We start from the raw sequence: 12,016 nt of genomic DNA on the forward strand, positions 1-12,016 counted from the left end.
TCGTTTGAAGAGCACACAGCGTAATTGCTGGAGTCCAGCCCTTGGATATTTGCAAAGGTTCAGATAAATTCAGTAGGAGTTTATTATTTTGCTGCTTTGGGCTTCTAGCAGAAGACTTGGATATAATTATGTCAGCTTGTCTATTCTCACTGGAAACAACATCATGATGGCAAAGTATATTCTCCTCCCAATGTGATGGGCTGCATGGCATATATACCTCCCTGGTGAATTCTAACAGCCCAGACTGTGGGCACCTGTTGCTCAGCCGGGCTGCATGAGCTCACACTCGCAGGGCTCTGTGCTCACCCAGCCTAACTTTCTACTCAGGCAATAGCAAGGCAGAGAAGAAGAGCACTGCTTCAGTAACTGCAGCGGGTGGTGAGGAGTGGAGGTAAAATTTCTCCCTCCCTCCATTTTTTTCCTTTTTACTGCACTGGGGATTGAGGCTAGGGCCTCACATGTGCCAGGAAAGTGCTCCAACAGTGAGCTATCCCAGAGCCCCAAACTGCTTTCTAAAGCAGCTTCACTTGGCTTCACATCTGCATGTGCAAATGCTACTTGGCTTATGACAGGGAAGGCAGCTGGGCCTGTGCTGGTCACTGCCAAGCTGGAATGCTCAGGCTAGAGGAGGGAAGATGTACATGGGGCAGGAAGGGTGCATGTGGGGCTGCGTGGCAGGTGCATACTTGTCCTGCATTTTAGGAGCCTGCTCATCAGAGCCAACCACAGAAGGTGATGGAGACAGAAGCTGAGGGTGTGAGCAGCTGAACATATTGCCTGTGGGTGCCCTGTGGCCCTCAGCCTAACAGGCAAATTTCTACTCAGTACAGTCACCCGGAGAAGTAAAGCTTGGCACAGTGCCGTGTGAGACAGGATGGGGTGCCTCTGCTCCCCCAAAGCCTGCAGGCTGCATTTCCACCATCAGCACCAACAGGGAGGGACAGCACCACAGGCTCACAGGGGCAGAGGTTTGGCCCAAGGAAGGTGAAGCACGAGTGCACAAAAAGGAAAGCTCTCAGGGCCACCAAACTGTGCACCTCAACATGGTTGACAAAGCCAGGCTATGCACACCTTGAATCCCAGCACTCTGGGAGGCTGAAGCAGGAGGATCAAAAGTTTGAGGCCAGTCCGGGCAATTTATTGATTTAGCAAGACCCTGTCACAAAATTAGAAATGGCCAGGATGTAAGTAGCTCAGTGCAAAGGTCAGGAGTTTAATCCCCAGTACCATAAAAAGAAAAAATATTTAAGTTAGCCTAGTAATATAAGGTTTTGTGTATTTTGTGCAATTTTACAAACCTGAAGGGGACGTGGAACTGGTGATTAAGAGTTCATGTTGCCTGTTGAGTTTTTGTTTAGCGAGAAGAGAGAAGCCTGAGGACAGAGAGGCGGGCGCCGTGCGGCACAGTCCTGCGGTCGTTCTTGGGCAAGGGCTTGAAGGCGCACGCAGCGCTGGAGCAGACACTCAGTGCTGCCAGCTGGGGCTCGGGGAGGCATGGCAAGGGCTTCCCCTGCACAGCTACTCGTCTAGCTGTGGACAGCATCACTTAGGACGTTCACAGCTGGCAGAGAGTGCACCCAGGCATCTTGTACAATGCCATGCCCATGCTGGGCTGACCCTGGAGCGGCTGCCCCCAGCCTGCCGTGTGCGCTCGTGTAACTAGGCTGTTAGTGGGCTGGGCAGGGAGTCCCTCTCAGTGCCCCACAGCCCGCCTGCCATCCCTCCTGTGCCCCCATCCCGCACAGCTCTCCCAGCTTCAAGTCACTTTAAAGCTTTTGGAAGGGAAAAGAGTTTAAATAATGAGTAAAGGGCGCGAGAGGATCTGTTTTCTAAGTTTTTACCAAATGATCCTGTCCTGTCAGTGTCAGCTCAGTGTCCTCCTGTGTTTGCCACAAACCAGGAGGGCATGTGGGTGGGTTCCCTCCCTGCTGCATGGGGACACAGCTGCAGCAGTCACACCTGGGACCGGATGGTACTGCAGGGCTGCCCCTCCTTGGGAATCACCATGGGAGATGGCCTCCCATTTGGTAAATGTGCCCTTCAGGGCCTTGGGGACATCCAGCTTCCTTGGGCCACCCACCCTCACAGATCTGTGCAACCATGCACCCTGAAAACATGGCAGACAAATCAGTGGACCCTGGACCTGTCCACCCACCTCCTCGTCACCCTCTAGGTGAAGCTGGGCTTTGTGAGGGGGCTGCCACCCCCTTGTCCTCCTAGTGATCGTCTCCTGGGCACCTTCATGCCATCTGAGCCTTTCACAGAAGTCACCATGGCCGCAACGCTGCTGCCCGTGTTCCAGGGCGAAGCACGACCCACACCTGCCTGCGTCTGCGGCTGTTCAGCACCAGCTGCGTCAGGGCTGGCTGTCCAGGAAGCTCGGGCTCCGATCTGAACAGCTTCCCTTTCCCTCCTGTCATAGGAGGCGGCCTTCACCCCGGCCTGGACTGACGCTGTCGCCCGGAGGCTGCTCCTCCCAGAGCAGCACAGCGCTCTCGGGCATCCAAGGGCAGCTCAGCCTCCTGCTGCAGGGTCAGCACAGAGTGGCCTCATTGTTCCCGGCTGCCCGTAAAGGCTCAGCAAACACAAAGCACGCGGGGAACAAGCCAGGAAAGCTTGGTGCTGCAGCTGAATGGCCACTTTAAACATCGAGGCCCAGGACCAACTCACCATGGGAAGGAAGGGAACTGTTTAAATCTGCATCACAGCTGGGTTCAGGCTCCAGCTCTCTCTGAGTGATCTGAATTTTTGATCAAGTCACGACATTAACCTCCCAGGCTTGTTTCTTCCTCTGCAAAGTGAAGTTATGGGAAAGAGAGACTGACAACAAAGCCACCCCTGGGGTGACAGGGAGCTCCAGGAGCAGCTGAGGGGAAGCGTCCGCCCCTCTGCACACCCAGCACTCTCGGCACAAGCGGGCCTGGTGCAGACACTGAAAGGAGGCAGCGTTCACTGCCATCACAAAGGCTCTGTCTCCATGGGAGGCAGCCCCTTGTCACAGCCGCAGATGTATAGCAGACAGCTGTCCTCTCAGGACACGGGTCAAAAGAGCACCTCTGGGAGGAGTGCGCCCTGCTGGGGGTCGGGAAGACTTCCCTGAGCAGTGTGGGCATCATGAAGCTGGACTCTGCCAGGCAGGCTCCGTGACCTGCAGCTGCCAGCAAGCTGGAGGGATGAGGACACCGAGCAGCGCCCTGAAGAACGCTCCTGACATCCTCTGGCCAAAGGCTGAGCACACCTGCTCTTCCTTTCCGGGAAACAGAGCAGAGGAACCTGTGACACACCTCAGGGACGTCACTCCACAATCCAGCAGGTGAGAAACTCCTAGAGATAAGGGAGCTGGTTTCTGAAAAACATTCTGCAGTGAAAGAAAAGGAGGGCAGAGAACCTGCCCACCGCCTGGGTGAGCTCTGCAGACCCTGCTTCAGAAGAGCCAGCTGGGGAAACCGTGGGCAGCTGGGAAACTCGAGCACTGAACTGCTTCTGTGGCGACGTCCCAGTATCTCTCACCCTTGCGGCCACACAGCTAGCGTGGTTCGGTGTACAGAGCATCTTATCTCTGCGCACTGACACACTGACAGGTGAAGTAATTTGATGACTGAGTTTGCTTTGAAATCACACTCACTCTGTGCCCAACGCTTTGCTCAAGGCCGTGACAGCATGCAACACAGCTGGGAGGACAGCAAGGTGAAAGGGCCACCAGTCCTGCGAGAAAGCACAGGAAACTGCCAGCAAATCACACAAACCAGAGCAAAGAGGGCTCTTTCAGGAGCAAGTTCCAAAGACCTGCGCAGGCTGGTGCCCAGGAGCTCAGAGGTGGGAGCCCACAGGGGCAGTGGCAGGAGCTCGGGCACCGTGTGCCATGTTCTGCTCACCAGTGTCTCCAGCTGGACTTAGTCCCTTAGCAGAGGCAGCGGTACTGGCCCCTTCCTATGTCCATTAACTAGGACAGAGGTCACCAACAAGTGGCATCTGTTTCACCCTGCAAGATGGAGCAGGAGACAGGGGAGGGTCAGAGAGAAGCAGACGGCCAAGGACGGATGTGGCAACGAGAAGGAGCAACAGAGGAGCAGGTGGGGGTGCCACCAACACCCTGGGGTGCGCTTGGAAGGCAGCAGGAGGGAGGGGGCCGGGGGCTCTGCCATGCAGCACAGCCAAGCAGGAGGCCACGCTGGGCCAGGGGACCGGGGTGCTGATACCGTGGCCACATGAGCAGGAAAGGCTGCTTGCCCGAGCCTAGTAATAAGGGCCACAGAGTCACAGAGGGGGCAGCCAGGGCTTCAACCAGGAGAACATCCCTGAGGGGGTACACTGTGGGGGGCCAGCAGCCTCCCAGATGCCACGCCCAGGAACAGTGGGGCCGGGTGCAAGCTGTTCCGTCTCCTCGGACAGCTCGGCATACAGCAGCCAAGAGAGCGCTAGCGACAGTCATGCACCCTCCTCTCTTACAGTCACTCCACATTCCTTCCACTTAAGAACTGCTGTCACCGGCTGTGCGGACAGAGAGAGTGAGAGAGGCGCACAGCTGCAAAGCAGCAATGGCAGAAAATTCGACTTTCACAGCAACCACAATGAGGCTTCTCTGATGGAAAGCAGCAGCACCCCACATTAACGCGAGCCTCAGTCAATACTTTTAAAAGCTGTCACCTGCTTGGCTTCAGGTTGCGTGTGTGTTCACAGAAGTCTCATCTTCTCTGATTCCTATGTCAGGCCAGGCTGAGGAAAAGGCTGCTAGAAGCAGCCAGGTCAGAACCTTCCACACGTGGTGGAGGAGCAGGACAGGAAGCACCTGCCCTCGGTGGTTGCAGCTCACACAAAACACTGCCAGCTGCAGCACTGACACAGTCTCATCAGAGTCTGTGTGCCACACTGCTGCACTGTGGATGGCACCAACTGAAGTTGGACTCTTCTAGGACAAAGCAAAGGGCCACAGAATCTTGGAGGCCCCGGGGGCGAGGCCGCCGGCAGTGGCGAAGTGAGGGACACTGATGTTGCTCCTACTCAGTCCTCCGAAGCACAAGACAGACACACACCTGGGGGTGGACCTGTCCTGGGAGGAAGCTTCCCACGCTGCAGCCTCTCACATAGGAGGTCAGACTAGATCCCTATCTCTAACCTTGCAAAAACTCAACTCAAAATGGAGCAAAGACCTGAAACTTCGACACTGTGGGAAGAAAACAGGGAAAACACTTGGAACCCTAGGCACTGGCAGAAACTTCCTGAATAGGACTCCAGTAGCACAGGAAATAATAGCAAGAATCAACAAATGGACTATGTCAAAGTAAAGTTTCTGCACAGTAAAGGAAACAACCTACAAGGTAGAAAAGCCTGTAGACTGGGAGAAACCCTTTGCCAGCTACTCTTCCACCAGATTAGTATCTAAAATATATATAAAGAATACACAAAAAATTAACAACAAAGAATAATCAAATGGCTTAGTCAAGAGTTGGGCAAATGAACTGAATCGATATTTCTGAGGAGTACAAATGGCCAATAAATGTATTAAAATGACATAACGTCTTTAGTATCGGAGAAGTGCAAATAAACACTGCACTGATGGGGCTGGGGATTTAGCTCAGCGGCAAAAGCGCCTGCCTGGCAAGCGCAAGGTCGTGAGTTCGGTTCCCGGTACCGGAGAAAAACCAAAAAAAAAAAAAACCAAAAAAAAACAACAAAACACTGCACTGAGATCTCATCCCAGCCCGGTCAGGATGGCCGCCCTCAGAGGTTATTGTAAACACAACACATGCTGCAAAATGGGGAAAAGAAGGGACTCTGCTATACCGCGGTGGGAATGTAAATTAGAAGAGCCCCTGTTTCTACAAAAAAAAACCTGAAAACAGAGCTACTGTGTGATTCAGCAACAACACTCCTTGGTACACACCTAAGAAATTAAAGTCAGCATGGCAGGCACCAGTGATGGCGAAGCTTTTAGAGACACGTGCCCAAATCACAACCCCAAACCCACTTATTTACCACAGAGTACCAACACTGCAATTAAACCCAAATCCTGAAGTTTTAGTTTAGAAGGAACAAGTGTTCCCCGATGCTCGGCTGCTGGGGCCACTTGGCTCGCACGCTGACAGAGAGGGCTGTGTGTGCGCTGCAGCACGAAGGTCACAGCTTCTCCACCACCAGGATAGCGACACCTCTCACCCACGTTCACTGTGGCACAACTCACAGGAGCCAAGACACAGAACCAGCCCAGGGCCCACCAGCAGATGAATGGATGAGGGCAATGTGATATAATACACCGTGGAGTATTATTCAGCCAGAAAGAACTTAATTATATAATTTGAAAGTGGATGGATCTGCAGATCATGAGTGAAAAAAGTAGACTCAGAAAGAAGGCATCTTATGCTCTCCCTAATGTGAGAAACACAAAACAAATGAGGTGGAGAGGAGAAGCGGGGTGACCAGAAAGAGGAAGGGAATGGGGAGGGCACAGGGTGGTGGAAATGACACACTTATTATACTCACCAAGCCCAAATGTTATAAAATCAATAAGCGCTAACAACAAAAAGCTAAAATCTTTTTAAATGTTAGTTTCCTGTTTTGAGGTACTATCTAGCGCTGCACCATCTGATAGAGTTGCTGTAGCCACAGCTGGCTCTGGAGTGCTTGCAACACGACCAATCTGAATTGAGGTGTGATATATGTGTAAAATACTTCCTGGCTTTCTAAGCATGAGAAATAATAGGCACCGTGCAGTAATTTTAAATATTGATTGTATGTTGAAGTGATAATTTAAAATAGGAAAATAAAATCATTATTAAATTTTAGAACTTGTGCATTTGTGACAGCTGGGGAAGACTGGGGAGCAGTGAAGACTCGGCAGGTGGGCGTGTCCCTCCTCTCTACCGGCCTCTGCATCCAGGGGAGCCCAGACCACCACCTGCCCGTTATCCACAGGGAGGGGGCCAGAGGACCCAAGGGTCCCTCCTTCCCACGGTGGCCTTCCTGCTGCACCCTCTTCTGTGCAGGACGAGCCCCCAGTGTGGTAAGAAAGCAACAAAACCAGCACCAGGGATGTCACCAAATACCCAGGACTCCAGGGTGGGGAGCCAACTCACCATCACCTGTGCTCAGGGGATCCTGGGGGTCTCCTGGAGGTGAAAGCCATTTCTGGGGAGCTGCCAGTGCAGAGAGGGGCCTCGGCACTCTTGAGGGGTTATGCAGAATGTACCGCGGTCCTGGGTCACCCTGTCTGGCAAGCACGGGAGGCCTCCGAGCAGTGTAGGTGCCACGGGCTGCCATCAGGTGCTGTCTGTCCAGGCTGCTGTCAGCCTTCGGGCTGAGCTCGTCTGGCTGAAGCCGGCTGAGGGTGCGCAGTGGGAAGGCCTCAGAGTGCTGGACCTGGGTCATGGGAGGGTAGGTCAGTGCAGACGCACGAGACATGTAGGTCAAGATGTTCTCAGCGAAGGGCACCTCGTCCTGCAGGGCAGAACAAAATAGTGTGAGCCAAATCCCCACCAGTTGCCACCACCAACACCCACACAAGATGGAACTGGGCTTGGTGTTTAAGGCCCTGGGCAGCACCAGGTATCATTGAGCCATGAGCACACGGCCTCCCCTGGGCCAGCCAAGTCCCTGCTGCACTGGTTTTAACAGCAGCTTTATTGATAGAAGTCACACGTGTCAGTGGGTTTTCCCGTACTCAAAGAATTGTGTGAACATCACACCAGACACCTCCACAGCATTCTCACTGCCCCCAACATAAACCCCATTCATATTCTCACTTCCCACCCTGGGTCAGGCAGCCACGTTTGCTTCTTGTCTCTGTGCCTGTGCCGTGGATTTTTCAGGTTCCAGGATCTTCCAGTGGCCTTCTGCGTCTGGCTTCTCCCAGTTCTTAGGGTGCACACCCTGCAGCATGTGTCAGGGTGCCCTTTCTTCTAAGGCTGAGCACTGTGCCTGGTGTGTAGACATCACACTCTATTTATTTATCAGTTGGTGGACGTTTGCATTGTCTTTAGTTTGGGGCTATTTTGAATAATGCTGCTATGAACATCTGTGAGCCAGTTTTGGGGTGTACATGTCTTTAAGTCTTGGGCATCTACGTAGATGTAAAATAGCTGGGTCAGTTGATAACCACGTTAAAATTCTGCAGACCTGCCCACGCTGTCTGGCACAACCACACCATTTCCAGCCCCACTGGTAAGGTACGAGGGACGCAGACTGTGCAAAGCCCCTCCATGCCCTAACAGCCTCCTGACTGGCAAGGGCTCCCACGGAGGATCTATTTGCAGATGCACCCTGTCCTGTGCTGATGGTCATTAGTATCTTCTTTGGAGAAATGCATGCTCCAGTCCTCTGCTTGTGCGGCGGCTCTCAGCACGGGGCCCCTGAAACCGCGTCTGCAGGTCTTCGTCAGTGCAGCTCTGTTGTTCCTCCTCTGACACACTGCTGGATCCCACGTGTTGGGCAGCAATATTCTGCAAAGGGAGGTTGTCAGGGTCTCTTGCTTAACAAACACCTGTGACACTGCTTTCCAGTCTATTCTCTGCCCAACACAGTCTTTCCCTGGATCCCGTCTATACTTTCTCCTCACTCATCTAGTGGGCGTTCCCAAGAGGATGCGTCCCCTTTTCACTTGTGTCTGCTGTTAGACTCTTCAAGGCCTGGCGGCTGTGGTGAAAATGGTAGACGCCTCAGTGTTCGGCTTTGCCTATGCTTCCATCAAGATTTCACACAGTGGTTTCCAACTTTAAGACCTTCACCAGTGAATGCTGTCCTGGAAGTGCACCAGCCACCTTGGTGGTGGAGAGGTCCTGGGGCTACGCAGCTTCCAATTGTGCCTGGGTCAGTGGGCACATCCCTTCACCCAGATGAGGCTGTAGAAGCCACAGTGGGCTTTCGGGCAGGTGCCCAGACTCCAAGGCCAGCTGTTTTCAGGGAGAGAATTGCATGTAGGAAGTGAGAGCCTGGGAAACTGCTTGACGGGGGCCTGGTTTCAGCCCTCACATGTGAACTTGGGCAAATCACTTCACCTTCTGAGACTTGCTTCTTCTGTCAAGCAAGAGTTTGGACACTGTCTCTAAGGTTTTTTATAATAACTTTTGAAATGATGTGACTTCAGCTACCATCCAGATTGTTTAATTTTGTCTGAGGACTAGCTAAAGTCAACTGTTCTTTCTTCAGAAAAGAGAAAGTAAGCTGAGAGAGACAGAGACAGACAGCACACCAGCCTGCTGTCCCAACAAACAGCCCTGCAGCAATTTCCCGCAAATTGGGGCGAGTGTCAATCGCGGGCCCTGCCTGCGCTCCCTTCAGCAAGGCTGCTTCTGAACACCTGGCCAGGTCACTGTGCTGGCGGCTGGGGACTCTCATCCAAACACCTCATTAATGTGCCGTGGCGTCTCCCCTCTCTCTGCAAGGATGCAGCCTAGGCAGAAGCTTCCACTCGCAGGATTCTAATTAAAGTCGCGATGGACAGCTCCAGGCAGAGGCCACGCCAGGCTTAGCACAAGCATTACGAGATCACAGCCGCTGTGCAACAGGCCGAGATGAGCAATCTGCTGTTGGTTTGTTTATGTTCTCAATCAAATTAAGGTGAAGAGGAGAAAAGAAATATCAGTGGGCAGCACAAACAACAGTGATGGTAGAAATCACAGCAAACATTGCTTTCACACTTCTGCCGGGTCCTCCGTAAGTGGCCCAAGCACCACGTACCCTCAAGGACTGACCACAGCCTCAAGGTGACCATCCCCTCCCTGTGAATTTAAGTTCCAACGTAACTATCTTGTTGGGTTTCCTGAGATAATGCTGGATAAATTTTGATGCTGAAGCTGCCCAAGCCCAGAAATTAGCAACCTAGAAGCAGCAACATTTCTGGCTTCTGAGGACCTCAACAGTGCATAAGAAAATGAGTCAGGAACTGCTGCCAGGTGCCGAGACGAGATGAAATGACTTCCTCCAAACCATGTCCTTCTCCCAAACCATTTCTACACAAGACGTAGGAACCACTCACCCATACCCTGAAAAAGAACAGTGGGAAAGAAGGCTCGTTTGGAAGCATGCCCCAATCCTGGCAGCACAACTCAGCAACTTGCACAATTTTGAACCACATATGTACCTTCTTTGAACTTCACTTGTACCATACCAAAATTTAAAAAAAAAAAAAACAAAAAACTGGGAAAACATTCCCTTTCTGTAAAAGCAGCTGTATTAGGGAGAATATAGGAACAGGTGCCTACCTCAGCAAAAGCCCAGAGGATTTGATAAGTGGGAGTCACCATCAGCAGCACCCCCACCACCAACACAAGCATCATTGTGTCAACTGCAGCATCTCCATGGTCAGGATCTCCACCACTACTCCTGCAGTATCCCCACCAACACCACCTGCAGCATCATTCCACCAGCACTGTCAACAGCATCCTCCCCACCAACACCACCTGCAGCATCCCTACCATCACCAGCAGCATCCTTCCATCATCACTGTTAGCACCATCGCTCCCACTGCCGCTGACACCATCCCACCTCATCAGTGGCAGCATCCCACCAGCAGCATTGCCCCACCACTACCAGCAGCAGCATCGCACTGCTTCTGGTGCTGTGTGCCAAGCTCTCAATTATATTCTGTCGGGTAGAGTAACTCAGACGTGGCTCTTCCACAAAAAACTTGCAGGCTGATGTGAGAGTTAAGCCAGAGTAGTCAATAACTGAACTAATTTGGAAGCAGCATCAGAAGCATGAGGAAAGCAGCACTAGTTTAGAAGTGATTATGTTGTGTGGGGCAGATCAGGGAGCAGCCTCCCTACCTGCCCAGCAATGAGGGTGCTCTAGGTTGATCGGACTGTGCAGTCCCAGAAATGATCACTGGGACTCCTGTCACTGGCCAGCACATCTCCACCCAGGGCACAAGTACACTCCAGGCTGTCGGGGAGAAGGAGGTCCCAGAGTCCCATGGGACTGGGAGTGAGTGAGGCTCGTGTCTGCACACTGGCTGCTCACGCTTGTCAGATATTCTCTTGTGCCCGGGTCCAGAAACAAATTAGAAAGCTCACATCAGGACAACTTTCGACCACATAACACATGTTTCCTCCTGCCTGCCTCACAGCCCGGGGCGGAGTTGACAGGCGCGGTGATCAAGATGAGGTTGCTGCCAGCCTGACAGAACACGCAGCATTCGGGCAGTCCACAGGCCTCCTAATGAGCCGGCACCACAGTGCCACCAGGTCACTCAGGGCCACAGGTGTGGCAGCATGGAGCGAGGCCACAAGGGGTCTTGAATGCCTGTCATCTCTTGTTTGTTCATGTCGAGCCACTTGGGCGTGCAGGGTGTGGAGGGCTCGTGGTTTACTCTTTCTGTGTCTCTGTCTCTGTGGTTTATTTATCTACATGCGCTCTCCACACTCCTCCTGCATCTCTGTCTCAACATGTGCTTCAGTCCAGGCTCTGGAGACCCCCACCACACACAGGGGAGAGGCCAGTGGGCAGCCCTTCTGGCCAGCAGTGCTGCTGCTCTCAGGGACCAGAGGAGGCCACCATGTGAGTCATAGCAACACCCTGACCGTAGCCCAGCCCCTGGCAGCCCTCAGAGGCCTCCAGATCTAGGAGGTTGGAGAAGTGTTAAGTTCTAAAGCACAGGATCGAGAACTGAGCAGGAAGCTGATAGCACAGTGCACCACGGTGTCAACACAGGGATGACTTTGCTTTGCTGCAGGCCCAGGGGAACGGGGCTGGGGGTTTGCTCCTTGCCTGCTCTGGCCCAGCCGCTCCTACCCCACTGCTCACTGCTAGCCTCCTGGCCCTGTGGCCTCCTGGTTGTTACATCTGCAGCCCATATCCAGCAAATGAGAGGCAAGGAAGATGGAGGCTGAGTGTGCCAGTCCATTTCCCGTTCACTTGCCCATCGAACCACCTGGGCACAATGACCCTGGCTTTGATTTCACTCTCACTGACGCTCTCAACTCCATGGCGTAGACAGGACCACCCCCATTGTGTAGATAAGATGAGACTTCCACAGAGTGAGATGGATCCCCCTGGCAGAACATGATGGAACTTGCTCGGCTGA

At 53.0% G+C, this 12,016-nt stretch overlaps 1 protein-coding gene across 1 annotated transcript in view; it reads right to left on the minus strand.

Moving 5' to 3' along the window:
* Positions 1-12,016, minus strand: part of Ptprn2 (protein tyrosine phosphatase, receptor type, N polypeptide 2) — a 496,397-nt gene that overhangs the window by 317,028 nt on the left and 167,353 nt on the right. Inside the window, exon 7 of the mRNA XM_005414104.1 lies at positions 7,074-7,434. Within this exon, the coding sequence (XP_005414161.1) occupies positions 7,074-7,434 (361 nt within the window). The remainder of the gene's footprint in view (positions 1-7,073; positions 7,435-12,016) is intronic.

The sequence above is a fragment of the Chinchilla lanigera genome, unplaced genomic scaffold (assembly GCF_000276665.1).
Source record: "Chinchilla lanigera isolate Chin_1 unplaced genomic scaffold, ChiLan1.0 scaffold00178, whole genome shotgun sequence".
NCBI lineage: Eukaryota > Metazoa > Chordata > Mammalia > Rodentia > Chinchillidae > Chinchilla > Chinchilla lanigera.